The sequence below is a fragment of the Monodon monoceros genome, unplaced genomic scaffold (genome assembly GCF_005190385.1).
Source record: "Monodon monoceros isolate NGI ecotype Baffin Bay Population unplaced genomic scaffold, NGI_Narwhal_1 Super_Scaffold_11, whole genome shotgun sequence".
In the NCBI taxonomy this organism is placed as follows: Eukaryota; Metazoa; Chordata; class Mammalia; order Artiodactyla; family Monodontidae; genus Monodon; species Monodon monoceros.
In genome coordinates, this window is record NW_021703767.1 from 119,596,351 (window position 1) to 119,612,252 (window position 15,902).

The 15,902-nt window shown below is 43.8% G+C and overlaps 1 protein-coding gene across 7 annotated transcripts in view; it reads left to right on the top strand.

The window, feature by feature from the left end:
* Positions 1 to 15,902, top strand: part of SLC9A9 (solute carrier family 9 member A9) — a 667,550-nt gene that overhangs the window by 548,426 nt on the left and 103,222 nt on the right. For all 7 annotated transcript variants that reach the window (XM_029215042.1, XM_029215041.1, XM_029215045.1 and 4 more), the window contains one exon: positions 7,639 to 7,687. In XM_029215042.1, the coding sequence (XP_029070875.1) occupies positions 7,639 to 7,687 (49 nt within the window). The remainder of the gene's footprint in view (positions 1 to 7,638; positions 7,688 to 15,902) is intronic.

Sequence of the window (15,902 nt, forward strand, 5' to 3'; positions counted from 1 at the left end):
GGGGGGGGCGGGGGGGGGGGGGGGTGGGGGGGGGGGGGGGGGGGGGGAGGGGTCAAAAGAACCAAACCTAACGTAACACTATTGGAATTCACACAATGAGACTAAGCCCTGGTAATATTTCACTCCCTTTCCGGAGGTGCTAAGTGATAAGGATCAGAATGGATTTTGTTGGCTTTAATGGGAAAAGCGAGCCTTTTGTTAGTTAACTTACCTTGCTTCCCCTCTATGAAAACCCCTAACTTTGGAGCATTTTTTTTGCTGTGGTTGGTTATGGGAGCATCCTGAGACTTTAATATGTCTAATAAAACTCACCAAAGAATGGAGGTGCCATGGAGTTGAGGTGCACGATGGTGCACAGAGTTGTGTTTGGCTCTTAAAACGGCGCTGGCTGCTCGCCATAAATGAGGAACCCGGAGTGAGGCATTGGAGGGCACAGCTGGGAATATGTGCAAAGCTCGTTTTCATTTTCATCTGAATACCACAGAGGCGGCCCTCGACTTGTTTAAAATTAAAAGGTACATCAAAAATGCAAAACATGGTATAAAATTTTAACCAGACTCTTTAATTGCTTTTTAATCCTTTACTGGCTCTTCAATTCTCTATATTTTTAGAGATTTTCCTGGGCTGTGCAGTTGTTCCTCCACCCACCCTTGGCTTCCCTTTCTAAAGTTGCACGCACCTTTGTGGTTATTTATCCACCACCTGTACCTATTCTTTATAGTAAGATACTGTTTCCTTTGCACCTGCCTTCTCTTTGCTCTCTTTCTGCTCAGTTCTATGCTTTCCTTCCTTCCCCTTGCTCTCTAGACACCTTCCTTTCCTTCTTTGTTGCCCTCTTACCTCCCTAGCCTACCAGTAAATTGTAAATGAATTCCAATCTGGGAAGCTTGGCCCTCTGTAAATAGAAATGATGTTTTACTGTGAAACTGGAAATTCCTGCTGTGCACTGGCCACTCCCTATGGCTCAGCTGTAACTGTTAGTTTATATCTGAGGGTTGCCCAATGCAGAACCAGGGACTAGAAGGGTTGAGCAGTGAGCATGGCAGTACTGAGCTCTGGCTCCATTGATTTTTTAAAAAGTACTGATAATAATAAAAATGATAACATGGGCAATAGCTGCTAACGTGTCTTGAGAGCTCAGTGGGTACCAGGCCCTAAGCTAACACTTTACAAGTATTTTCTCATTTAATCCTCGCCACAACTATAGGAAGCAGGTTCTGTCATTATTCCCACTGTACTAACACGGAAACCAAGGCCGTGAGCGATGCAGGTCACACAGTAGTGGCAGGCTCTTCACAGCGGGGTTTCACTCACCCCTCAACAACCACAGGGTGATCCTGAGTCCCGGGATTCCAGCCAGGGCTGGCATATCCTGAAGAGCCCTGGCTAGCCCCACTCGTCTGGCTGGCACCGAAGAGGTGAACACAGGGTGGGCCAGGGACACAGCAGGACAATCACAGACACCCTGGAAGGGGTTCTGTGGGGAGCAGAGAACAGAGTCGAAGGTGTATGGCTGCTTGCCATCCAAGTCAGTGCACACTTTAAGTGATGGGGCATCTGAACCAAGTCAGGGCAACAAAATGCATGGTCCACGGTGGTGATCAGAAGAGGAAGGGCAGGAGAGGGAATTTCAGGATAGGAGGCGGGGCATCACAGATGGCCAGTGATGGCCAGCATGGCCCAACCACCAACTAGAGTTTGGAGAGAGGGGATTCAGTCGATGGAAGAGGCACTGATCCAGGCAGGACCAGAGCTCAGGGGCCCAGTCGGGTACTGAGGCTCAGAAACAAGGACAGGTCCATTTGCCAGCCCTGGAACACTGCGTCTAGATCAGATGAGCAGAAAGGGTGGTACGAGGCTGTGGGAAAGGTGCTGAAGAGCCTTGGATAACACCTAAGGAGGGTGCACTTCATCCCATACACCTGTGATCTCACCTGGGAGCTGCTGTATGTCTACACCTGTGGTGCCACATGCCAGGGTTCATTGTGTCTTCTTTCTAATAATCTCTCAAGAACCCACAGTGTGTAAATGATCTCTTATGCATAAAAGTGAGTGGATTCAAGGTTAACCCTTTAGGGGGTTACTTTCACACTCTGACTTGCTTTCTTGAAGAGGAGAGTAAGAGACACAGACGCAGCTGGCATGTTTGCTTAACCCTGGGGATGCTGTGTGAATGTGCCATGCATGCTGATGCCAGTTTATACATCACAGTGGAGAAAAGGCAGAAAATTGCCCTCAGAGGAGGGGAGTCGGTATGTGGGTGTGCAGGGTGTGGCAGGAGACTACTGTGTTGTCTTGTAAGCCCTTCTGTAATGTTTCAATTGTATTATTTTGTTACGTATCTGTGTGTGTATTATAAACTTGAAAAGAAAAAACATGTACTAAATTTGACTCTCAGGCTATCGGTCCCACACTAAATTAAAAAGTAGGGGGTGACAATCCAAAAATGGGCAGAAGACCTAAACAGACATTTCTCCAAAGAAGATATACAGACTGCCAACAAACACATGAAAGGGTGCTCAACATCATTAATCATTAAAGAAATGCAAATCAAAACTACAATGAGGTATCACCTCACACCAGTCAAAATGGCCATCATCAAAAAGTCTACAAACAATAAATGCTGGAGAGGGTGTGGAGAAAAGGGAACCCTCTTGCACTGCTGGTGGGAATGAAAATTGATACAGCCACTATGGAGAACAGTATGGAGGTTCCTTGAAAAACTAAAAATAGAACTACCATACGACCCAGCAATCCCAATATCTCAGGCATATTCCCTGAGAAAACCATAATTCAAAAAGAATCGTGGGGCTTCCCTGGTGGCGCAGTGGTTGAGAGTCCGCCTGCCGATGCAGGGGACACAGGTTCATGCCCCAGTCCAGGAAGATCCCACATGCTGCGGAGCGGCTGGGCCCAAGAGCTATGGCCGCTGAGCCTGCACGTCCGGAGCCTGTGCTCCGCAACGGGAGAGGCCACAACAGTGAGAGGCCCGCGTACCGCAAAAAAAAAAAAAAAAAGTCATGTACCACAACATTCATTGCAGCTCTATTTACAATAGCCAGGACATGGAAGCAACATAAGTGTCCATCAACAGATGAATGGATAAAGAAGATGTGGCACATATATACAATGGAATATTACTCAGCCATAAAAAGAAATGAAATTGAGTTATTTGCAGTGAGGTGAATGGACCTAGAGTCTGTCATACAGAGTGAAGTAAGTCAGAAAGAGAAAAACAAATACCGTATGCTAACACATATATATGGAATCTAAAAAAAAAAAAAAAAAGGTTCTGAAGAACCTAGGGGCAGGACAGAAATAAAGACATAAGAATGGACCTGAGGACATGAGGAGGAGGAAGGGTAAGCTGTGACAAAGTGAGAGAGTGGTATGGACATATATACACTACCAAATGTAAAATAGATAGCTAGTGGGAAGCAGCCACATAGCACAGGGAGATCAGCTCGGTGCTTTGTGACCACCTAAAGGGGTGGGATAGGGAGGGTGGGAAGGAGGGAGATGCAAGAGGGAAGGGATATGGGAACATATGTATATGTATAACTGATTCACTTTGTTATGGAGCAGAAACTAACACACCATTGTAAAGCAATTATACTCAAATAAAGATGTTAAAAAAAAAAAGGGGGCAAGCATAGAGACAATATTCTAACATATTGTTGCAGGTAGAAAATCAAGGCAATCTAAATGGCAGATACAAGAATTTCAAAAAGAAAAAGAATAGTAGCCAGGGACCATTTAATACGGGCATAAAGAGGTTCACATACCTCTTGGAAATCATTATAACAAGTGAGTGTTAGATTTTATGGGGCCAGTGGTGATACTGAAACCTCCAGTAAAGTTCCGAGTAGCCCCATCACACTCTGTTTAAGGAAGCAGGGGGCCAGGTAATATATTTTAGCAAGATTGCTATGAAAAGCAGGCAAAATCATAAGAGAAAAAAGGTGTCATTCTTAGGTGCCTTTCCTTCATAGCACCTCAATTATAATAGCATAGAGAACAAATGTATGGATACCAAGGGGTTAAGGGAGGAAGGGGGGGGTGGGAGGAATTGGGAGATTGGGATTGACACATATACACTATTCATACTATGTATAAAGTAGAGATCTAATGAGAACCTACTGTACAGCACAGGGAACTCTACTTAATGCACTTTGGTGACTTAAATGGGAAGGAAATCCAAAAGGGAGGGGATATATGTATATGTATGGCTGATTCACTTTGCTGTACAGTAGAAACTAACATGACATTGTAAAGCAACTATACTCCAATAAAAATTAATTAAAAAAATAAAACCAAAACAATTATAAGAAACTTTTCAGATTTTTCTAATTAAACGTACCTAACCGTTATGCCCTGTGAGGGCAGGGACCACATCTGCTTTGTTCCCCACCGCTGCCCCAGGAGGGAATAACTCACATGCAGTCTCTCTTTCTTCAAGCCTCTTGAGATGTTTAGTCTGCTCTAGGCAAGAGGGCTGCAGGCCTGGCCCCAGGAGCAGACCCTGAGCTTCCCTGAAACGGCAGGAGGGAGGAGATGTATTCTTGCTCCGAGGAAAACAGCCGATCTCTCGGGCCCCTGAGATGCTTTTCACCGAGTCCCACATTAAACTGAAGCACTTAATCCACTGCTACCGTTCCTCCGCTCCATCTGGCTTCTACAATAATTGAAACTAGAAATGTCTGCTATGACTGCTGCTGGGGAGAAAGGCCTCAGTGCTGCCTCAAACTTTAAATGTTGGGTTTCTTGTGAAATTTGATTTCTGTTCTCTCTAGTTTTTTAGACAGAGAACTAAAAAAAAAAGGCCCTAAGCAAATGCAGCAGTGGGAACTTCAGGACCCTCAGTTCAATTCACAGCCTGCATGGGTGCCTGTAACTTCTGGTGTTGGGAAAGGGGTTAGGGCTCAATAATAAAGGCTCCTAGGGGCTCCCAGCATCCGCCAGAGAGCTCAGATCCACCAGAGGCTTGAAGGTGGCCCAGCCCCACGAGAAAGGGGGCCAGGGTGCCTCCAACTGGGACCCCACTATTCACAGAGGTTGGACTCAGGCCACCCATACCCCAAGGTCACTGCCTAGACCCACCTTGAGAGGCTGGGCCTTAACTCCCCTCCATTCTCTCTCCCCTACCCTTTCCTCCTTTCCCTCCCCCTCTCTTCTTGTCTATCCTCCCCACCTCCCCCCTTCAACTCTCCCAGTCCTCTCCCCCCTGCCCCTCCTTCCTCCCCCCATCCCTACACTGCCCCCTCCCTCCCTTCTCTCTTCTCTTTCCTTCCCCCTCCTCCTTTCTCCTTCCTGACCCCCTTTCCCCCCCTACCCTGTCCTGTCCTTCTCTCCCTCCAACTTCAACGAAATAGATCAAATAGCTCTTTCTACTCTAAGAAAATCAAAGGTTAGTCCCCAGCAGAGGCCCTTTCTAGTTACCTGAAGGCCAAAACGTTCAGCAAACAATAAATAGCCACGCATTTCACCCTCTCGGTTAGAGAAAAGGGGCTATTCATGCCCAGAGGACACTAATTTTTGAAGAATCAGAGGTATTTTAAACAAGCCACCTCTCCACCAGTGGCTTTCCTTTCACAGGCTAACACATCTGCAGGCCTGGTAGCTTCTAACCTGCCTCCCCTCCCCACATCTAGGGACCAGAACAAGGGCACTGCAGAAGTGTTTACAGGGGCCGGAGTGGAAGGAAAGACGCTAAAGCTCTAGAAATTGTGACGTTCTCAGGAAAGGCTCTGGCGGAGCCCCAGCCAGGTGGCTGAGGCCCTGAGCTGCACCCCCATGCCGCCCACCACAGGCAGAGGCCCACCCTCCAGAGCAGAGGAAGTTCAAGCTCCAGGCCCTCACACGCTCCGGCCCTTCCAAGGCCCTGGGAAGAGCCGCAGCATTGTGTTCCCATGGTCCTATGTTTTCGTAAGATTTGCAAAAGGAATATATTTTAACCACTGTTGGGTTTGATCACTGTTTCTTTGTGCTACAGTTTCCCCTCCGTCATGCTTCTCGCCTGGTCAGATGGCTCTGGAGTGGCCCTGGGCAGCTGTGGGGTCCGACCAAGGGGAAGCCGAATTGGGAGCGCATTTAGATTGTATTTAGTGGGATGAGGCTGTGTGGTCTGCAGTCACTTCTGTGCAAGGGCAAGTCACTGCTGGCCAGCCTCCTGCAGCGACGGCTTACAGGAAGCGTGTCACGAGGCTGGATGGAAGATGAACATGTCCTATGGTGACTGGCTTCACAAGTCTGGGGGTAGTGGAGGAAAAACAAGGCTTCAAATGCACTGAGCCAGAAGCTAGTCTGTGGAAAATTCTTCCAGTCATGAGATGTGTACAATTCAAAGTGGAGGATTCTGTTCTCATTGATGCCCTGTCAAAACGGAAATTCAGGAATACATACATTCAGTGATGCAGCGTATACACTGATAAGCGTACTGGGTATTGTTGATGAGAATTGCATGAAGTGAAATTTATCAGAAATCTTGTCTTTTCGGGGTATAAACCTTTAGCAGTACTGCACACAGCAAGCATGTCTGTGTGTGTAAGGAACCATGTTTTAATGTCTCCCAATTATTAATAATTGTGATGACTCTGCTAGAGGAGAGACTACCTTGTCCTCCTATTCTCTCTCTATTTTTTTCTTTTTCTTTTTTTTTTTTGCGGTACGCGGGCCTCTCACTATTGTGGCCTCTCCCGTTGCGGAGCACAGGCTCCGGACGCACAGGCTCAGCAGCCATGGCTCACGGGCCCAGCCGCTCTGCGGCATGTGGGATCTTCCCAGACCGGGGCACGAACCCGTGTCCCCTTCATCGGCAGGCGGACTCTCAACCACTGAGCCACCAGGGAAGCCCCCTCCTATACTCTCTTACACAAAATCATTATATCATATAAAGAGAGTAACAAAGTATGCAGGCAAAACTTAGGAGGAAAAAGTTATTTTAGAGGTATGTCAGGCAGTAAATTAATTAGAATATTATGTATTTTATAGATGTTGAGATGTCTGTTGCATTTGCCAGATTTTAAAATTATAAAATGTGTTATAATTTATTTTCTCTTTCTCTTTAAAGAGTCACTTTCATCCCTAATTTTGTATTTGTATTTTTGTATTAATTTGCCTAAAGAGAGCCCCCCAAATTGTATAAGTCTCAGGTCCCACAAACCTGGATCCTCCCTACTGCCAGCCTCCATGAGCATCTGGACAAAGGATCTGTTTTTCTTCTGTCCTGGGGAGCCTGCTGCAGCCTGGGCCACCACATTCCCAGAGCAGTTTTGTCAGTGAGTCCTGCAGGAAGAACAGGTGGCCTTCCTTCTAGGATCCCTGTTTTGGGGACCATGGAGGTCTTTTCCTGAGCGCTCCCGCCCCAGGTTCTCAGGTTTCTGCTCTTGCTGGGAAAGACAGCAGCAGGGAACAGCTGTTGGTGCCCGATCTCACCAGCTGTGCAGAGGCCCAGCTGTACAAGTTCTCCTCTTGCCATACATCTATTTGAAGTTCTTTTGATTCAGGGAGAGGTAGGAGGGTTTTCTGCTAAACCTTTCGTCTGATTCCTATTGTCTTTGGTTCACGTGACCTGACCCAAGAGGCTGTGTCATCTCATCAGCAGCAAGGCCCTTACCAGTTCTCTGTTCTCTTTAACAGGGTTGGTGTGGACCCGGATGAGGATCAAAAGGAGCCCTCTTCACACCAGGCAAGTCAAAGAAGCCGATGCGTAGAGTACAGCGATATGAGATCTTGTGTTCCGTAGCCAGGAGGCTCATTCTAAAGGGGGCTGGCCCCGCAGATAAAATAAATCAGATGACTATAAAATGCGCAGGAATTCAGGGTGTTGATAACCTTTGCGTAACCTCTAGAGTGCTTAGAACTAGCATACACTCGTGCCTTCTTTGTGGCTGCAGGAAGCCTGGAAACTGCAGTGTACGAGCAAGAGCACAGCTCTTGGAATCAGGCAGCCTGGAGTTCAGATCCCTGCCCAGCAACTTGCTAGCGCCGTCATCTCAGTGAAATGTACTTGATGCATGTTCGATGCATGTTGGGCACACAACAGATGGGCCTGCTTCTCCTGCATGATTTCTCATTTACCAGGTCCAGGTATACAGAAATACAGAAACACTGAAAATCTGCAAAAGCACAGCCTGAAAATCCTTAGGGAAAATTATTCAGAACAACGTGCTATCGCCTTGAGTAAGGGAAGTGTAGTCTCCACAAACTCTGGACTTGAATCTAACATCAGAGTAAAACCTGTCATTGGCAATTTTGCTTTGGTCATTTTTAACTCAGTACTTAAAGCAAACAATTGTGTAGAAATGTTGCACCTCTTGCTGAAATTGCAGGTAGACAGACATGATAGAATAACACCTTAAATAAGAGGTGCTGCTTAATGAATTGTGTCCTGATCATATCTGGATCTGAAGAGGATCCATCTCTCTTTTATTTCATGGGTTTTTTTCCTACAGTCCCATCAGTGAGGCACAGCTGGTTAGTGCCGCCAGGCAAGATGCTGCTGCTTTCCTGGTTCACGTAAAGAGGGAAGGATCCTATGCTCTACACAAAGGGCTGGAAAATGAAGTTGGCAATGATCCTGGCTCATATGTACTTTGAATATTTTTGTCACATGTGTTCCAAGCCCATGCTGGTGCTGTTTTCACAGACTTTATTGCCCAGGAAAGACACTTAACTGCAGGACTGAGCCCAGCAGGGTGTCAGCGTACTGGGATTAGGGCCAGAGTGGTGACCTTCGAAAGGAGATCAAAGCCCGTCCATCTCCTTACACTGGTGGGCTGTAATGAGTCCTTAGGAAGGGCTGGTACAGATTTTCACAAAGCATTTTATCTCATATAGATCAACTAATCCATTCTTCTACTTTCACGTAGAACTTTTATCTAAATTTTGTCCTTCTCATATCTTTTTCTTTAAAAGAAAAGTGATAGAATAAGAAAATTCATCAAAGAAAATTCTTCATCTTCCTCTAACTGCCTAATATTTTACAATTACATATAATTATTGGTAAGGTTACCTGCTAGCTTAACTTTTTTCTTTTGTAATTTAAATGTACTTTATTTTAGCTCATTCATACCATTGTCAATTTAGTAATTACTCTTACCTGAAGATACTTAAACCAGTAGAAAGTATTTTTGTTGTTGTTGTTATTAGAGAAATGAGATAGTACAACATAGTACAATGAAAACTACGTGGTATTTGGATCTTGGGCAAGTTTTTTACATCTTTGAATCGCAATTTTCCTAACTGTAAAACGTGAATGATAATAGTGTCTACTTCTCCAGGTTGTTAGAATTATATTTATGAAAACTACCTAACTTAATTTCATTAAAACCATCTTATCTCGTGAAGGATTTGATGAAGCAGCTTACATCACCACATATGATAAAATAATAGTAAAATATTTTTTAAGAACTTTAAAACTCAGTTAAAAAAACTAATGAAAGCAGAAACAAAACCAGAGGAGTAAAAAGAATTATGAGTAAACAGATCATAAGGTCCTATGTACTTGCTGAAGTTGAACCACAAGTAAGCTTTCTGGTAACCAAAGGGGGGGAAAAAGGAAATGATAACCAGTAATATACTAAATTACTATAATTAGAGGGGAAAATTATACTCTGTCCTCAAGCTGTACAGAAGTTCACAGGCCACAATTTCTTGCTTGGGGCTTCCTGTAGAGGACACATAAAGAGTTATCTAACTAACCCTGGTATAATTTACATGGTTCCTACTAGTCTTCTGCCGCTATTGTTTTTTAAAAGTGTCCTGGAAGTGTTCTTATTCATGATGGTTGACTACCGAGGTAACTACGTTTCAGAAAAAGGCTTTTTCCACCCTTGGAATAATTCTTATGTTCAATGTCAAGTACAGGAAATGGTGGGCTCAGGCCAGAAGTAACAAACCACAGCGTCCATGCAGCTGCCACTTGACCTGGACAGAGGGGGTTTTTTGGTACTTTCCAAACTATGTGTCAAGAACCTGTCGGCCCTCATTTTGCCTGACAACTCTTCACTTATTATCAACACCTGTTGCTCTGACTAAAGACCAGAAACCTAATTCTTAGGAGGATTGCATTTTTCCACTCAGCTTGCACTTATTAAATTGGTCTTACATTAACAAATAGGATAATCTTTGCACTGGTCAACTTCTGAAAAAAAGACCTTACTCTTACTTGCCCAAAGCTAAAACTTTCAGATAATTGTGGCAATTACTGATCATATACTCTCAAAATCAATAATAAGCATATGTAATGACATATACTTTTTTTTTTTTTTTTTTTTTGCGATACGCGGGCCTCTCACTGTTGTGGCCTCTCCCGTTGCGGAGCACAGGCTCCGGACGCGCAGGCTCAGCGGCCATGGCTCACGGGCGCAGCCGCTCCGCGGCATGTGGGATCCTCCCGGACCGGGGCACGAACCCGTGTCCCCTGCATCGGCAGGCGGACTCTCAACCATTGCGCCACCAGGGAAGCCCGACATGTACATATTTTTGAAGGAATTTCCTTTTTCTCTGTTTCTGGAGAGTAAAATAACCTTTGGGAAATATGAACTTGTGGCTGTGACTAACCAGCAATGTCACGATTTTCCTTTTTGCCTTGTAATACCTTGAAAGTGTGAATGGTGTTACACTCTTACTCATACCAGACCCAGAAGCTTTAAAAAGAATGTTCCACAAGCAAGTATTAAACTTTAAATATATAGTCTATGCAAATGTGCCACTTTGAGAAATGGAAGGTATCGCAGTTGTGATTTTATGTCTCTTAAATGTAAAAAAAAAAAACAACCCTCAGACAAAATTCCACCACCCCACCCTCGCCCCAACAAGAAGTTGTCCTTGTAATTGATTCTGTGTCCTTGGCAGCCCAGCATTACAAAGGTGAGACTTGCTGGAGCGCCACGCCCCCCTTAATCTTTCAATAGAAAATTCCCGCTACCCAAGAAGGGCTGCCACGATTGCTTCTCTTTTTCCCTTCTTGCCCTTTTTCGTGATCATCCTAATATTTGTGGAGTACTGACTCTTGTTATTAACACTGTTCTAAGCACTTTATCTGTGTTAACTCATTTATCTTCCAAGATAAACCTATGAATGGGTACTGTTATTATACTTATATTTTAAATAAGGAAACTGTATACAGAGAAGTTAAATAATGTACCAAAGGACACATAGTGAAATTCAAACCCAGAATCTGGTTCTAGAACTTCCACTCTTAATTGGTGTGCGTGCGTCTATTCGTTCATTCATTCATTCATTCATACAACCCACCCATGTCAGGCACAAATCTAAGTGTGAGGAAGATGCAGCAGTTACCAATTCAAAGTCTTCACCCTCACAGAGCTTACGCTCTAATGGGGGACACTGGGAACAAAAAGGTAAACAGCTACATACTATATGTTTAGAGAATGGGAACAGTAGAGCAGGTACAAGGATGGAGAACAATGGAGGAGAGGCTATGGCTGGCCAGGGCAGGCCTCTCTGAAGAAGTGGCATTTGATCAGAGTCCTGAACGATGTGCAGAAGTGAGATGTATATGTGGGCTCTGGGGGGAAACAGTCCAGCCAGAGGGAACTACAAGGATGAAGGCCCTGGCCTCACAGCAGGTTATGGTGCGCTCCATGCGCAGCAAGAAGGCCAGTGTGGCTGGAGCCCAGTGGGCAAGGTGGGAGCCAGTGCAGGTGGATTCGGAGGGACCGAGGGGCCAGATCACCAGCCACGGTGGTGATTTTGATTTCCTTCTATGTGTGATGGCAGCAAAAACTTGCAGGTTTGGAACTTAAAAGTAATGGGATCAACTTTTTTAAAAACTCATTTTTCTTCCATTTCCGACTCTGCCAACTGTTACAGTGAGGCTAATTTTCATCTTTTCTAACATAATTTTATTTTGGACACTATGCTGGCTCCTCTATGTGCTCTCTTAATGCTAACTTCCACTTTTATTTTTGCTTCGAGAAGTCCCTTCATTGAATTCTGGTTTTGGTTGTCATTTATGCTTGTGTGTAACCCGGGTGGATAAGTTCTGGTCACCACAGCTCAAGAAAGTCAAAGCGGAACTGAGAAAGGTCCAGAGAAGGGCAGCTTCAATGAGCAGAGGGAGATTAAAAGAATTACGATTTCTCCAGCAGAACGACTACCACTAAGAAGGGATACAACAAAGTGTCTGTAAAAATATGGAGGGTATGAGTCAGGTGAACAAAGACTTGTTTGACAAATCCCAGAAAACCATAACTTAAAACACCCTTGAAACTGAAAGAGCTCATTTGGAGAAGAATAAAAGTATGTGTTCTTCTGCACAATTGATACTTAAATGCTGAAAATATAAGTAGGTTCAAGAGCTCGGATCTAACAATTATCAATATTTTTCCATACTATGTCCCCATGCTGTTGGAGCTGGCCTCACAGAATGTAAATTCTGTGCTATACCAACAAATATTTCAGAAATAGAAGAGTAAACTCTAAAATTGACCTGACCCAGATGAAGGTTTTTTTTTATGTTATTGTAACTAACAGTACTTTGAGAAAAATAAAATGACTATTTCAGAGCAAGTATCTTGGGTTTTCCCTTGGCCAACACTGAATTTATTTTGGTTTTACTTACGGCTTATACACCCAAAAGTATACACCCTCCCCACTACATTTTTACTGCTTAAGACTAAATTCCATATATATATATATATATATATATGGAATAGAATATAGAATCTATATTTACAGATTCTATAATTACATGCTCTAGAAAACGAAATAATAATGAGGAAGAGGAAGTGCAGGAAGATGATAGCCTCAATTTAGCAGTTAGGTGCCGTATGTAAAATCACATTTAATCTTTACCTTGACCAATCGAGATTCATATTATAAACCCCATTTTATAAATGATGAAATTGAAGTTCAAAGAATTAAAGTAACTTTCCCAAGACAACAACAACAACAAAATTCCAGCCACTTCAATAACACCCAGTCTCCAATTTGTAGTTCTTCAACTCAGTGAGACTGCTGCCCTCAGCTTGAATTGTTCTCTGCTTGGACTCTAGCTCCTTGTACTACAGTTGGGAAAGGGCAGAAAGAAAAGAGAATATAGGGCTTACCTCATTTGTCCTTTGCTGCCTGTTGCCCAATATCTGAATTCTATCATGTATTTATGACACCAGTTATTCTTACCAGCCATTATGTGTTTTGCAAGTAGTTTTGTAGGGGGAAACATTGTTTTGGTTTGTTTTCAGACAAAAATATAATACTGTATACTCAAATCACAAGCCTAAATGTAGAACCCTTATCTTCACTATGGTGTTTGTGGTTTGGGGCACTGTCACTGGGAAACAGCATGAGCTAGGATCTTCTTGTTCCAAGGTGCATTTTCTACTCCAGTGCCTTTTACATCTAGAAGTTATAATTCCAGTATGTAATTGTATCAGCCTTCTATTGCTGCTGAACAAATTATCCCAAAACTTAGTGGCTTAAAATAACAAACGTTTATTATCTCACAGTTTCTAAGTGTCAGGAATTTGAAAGCAAATTAGCTGAGTGTTTCTGGCTCAGGGTCTCTCATGACGCTGCAGTCAGGATGTCAGCCAGATGTCATCTGAAGGCTTGACTGGGTCTGAAAGGTTCACTTCCATGTTGGCAGGAGACCTCAGTGCCTTGCCGACTATTGGCAGGGAGACTCGGATGCTTACCACATGGATCTCTCCATAGAGTGGCTTGGGTCCTCACAGTATGGTAACTAACTTCCCTCAAGTGGTTCAACACAGACAGAAAGGAGGAAACCACAATGTTTTTTTATGACCTAGCCTTATATATCACCATCCCTTCTGCTCCATTCCACTGATTAAAAATGAGTCATTATATATCGTCCACACTCAATAGGAAGGGAAATTAGTCTCCATCTTTTAAAGGGACAAGTACCAAAGAATTTGTGAATATACATTTTTTTTTTTTTTTTTTTGCGGTACGCGAGCCCCTCACTGTTGTGGCCTCTCCCTTTGCGGAGCACAGGCTCCGGACGCGCAGGCTCAGCGGCCATGGCTCACGGGTCCAGCCGCTCCGCGGCATGTGGGATCCTCCCGGACCGGGGCACGAACCTGTGTCCCCTGCATCGGCAGGCGGACTCTCAACCACTGCGCCACCAGGGAAGCCCCGAACATACATTTTTAACTCACCAAAATATTATATTTACCTGAACCAAACAATTTATTTTTCCCTGGATTAACTTGAATCTCTTGTACGGACAAAGTTATTTGAAGCAGACCTTTTTTTTTTTTTTTGGTAGCTAAACCATGAGTTTAGCCCATCTGGTAGTGTATCTGTGATGTCTACGTTTCCTCTTGGCATTTTTACCCACACTTATCTAGTTGTTTCCTTCATTCTTTCTCCCTAAGCATGTATTTTGTGACTATACCTTCTTGGGAACGTTTATGAATTTATCATAGTGTGAGGAAGGTGAAAATATTTGTATAAAATACTCTCTATGTGGAGGCTAAGAGTTAATTTTACCTTTTAAAACATAAATTTGAAAAAATTTTCCTATTGACTCTCAATTGTATCATGTCCCCCTTCTTCAGAATCTAGAAATCGTTCTCTTTAGGGGCAGAGAATCCGGTCTTCTCCTTGGTAATCAGAAAATCAAGGCAATAAACTTCAACTTATTACATGAATACATTCCACACTGGGAGATGGCAGGGCAAAAGTACTGCTGTCAAATCCCATTCACACTGACTACTTGAAAAAGTGCTCTGGAACCCATAAGGAACTCTACAGATTTGTTATGATAATTATCTGTCTTTGTCATCATTCTGTACAACCTCCACTGACATTAGTATTGAATATGAAATCTTAGAAATAGGAAAATCTTCTCTCTCTTAATCCATTGAATCCCTGTGAAGTGAGAAACAATCCCATATGACTAGCCCAGAGCAGAGTTCCTCCGGTTCACTTAGCAAAGGCCCCTCCTTTAAATATTGATAGAGGAATGTATTTACATTTGCTTAGTTCTTTTTCATTAAGGTTAATACAGCAAACAATTCCCTCTTGCTTCAGCGTCTGTTTTTTAAAGATTTCTGGCCAGAGCCTTTGTTTTCTTTCAGGGATCCAAATAAGCATAAAACAAAGAGTACCTTCCTAATTTTCCTGTTGCTCCCTCTCTAGGGTGGTGCTGGAGGGGTCACTTAAAAGACAACTACTGGGCTTCCCTGGTGGGTAGGATTGAGGAATCTCAGCTGGTAAATGACAATGTCTTCTCATCAGACAACTCCCACCTGGGAAAAGAAGCCAAAGATCAATGTTTTCTTTGAATACTCAAGGAAAGTTAAGGAAAACCCAAGAACTCTTTCTCGAGGAAGTTAATAAGCCCATACATCATTCTGGGTCCTTAGCCCATACTAGTCTGTGATGTCACCAGCCCATAACACCATTCTTAATCAAAATGTCCCTACTGGGCTTCCCTGGTGGCGCAGTGGTTGAGAGTCCGTCTGCCAATGCAGGGGACACAGGTTCGTGCCCAGGTCTGGGAAGATCCCACGTGCCGCGGAGCGGCTGGGCCCGTGAGCCGTGGCCGCTGAGCCTGCTCGTCCGGAGCCTGTGCTCCACAACGGGAGAGGCCACAACAGTGAGAGGCCCGCGTACCGCAAAAAAAAAAAAAAAAAAAAAAAAAAAAGACAACTACTCACTCCTTATCGTGCTCAGCCACTTCCCAACTTCTGATCTATTCCCTTGTTTAAGGAGAAAAAGGAAAGATATCAAATGCCCCAGTCATTTTTACATTTTCCCAGAAATGGAGGATAATCAAGGAAACAGAAATTACACATATATCAAACAGTCTGCTTCTTAGAAGTAGCAAGGGCAAATAAAAGCTAACATTCAATGCCCTTGGATCTCCAGTTCCCATTTACAGCTGTGAAACATGAGGCTCAGATCTG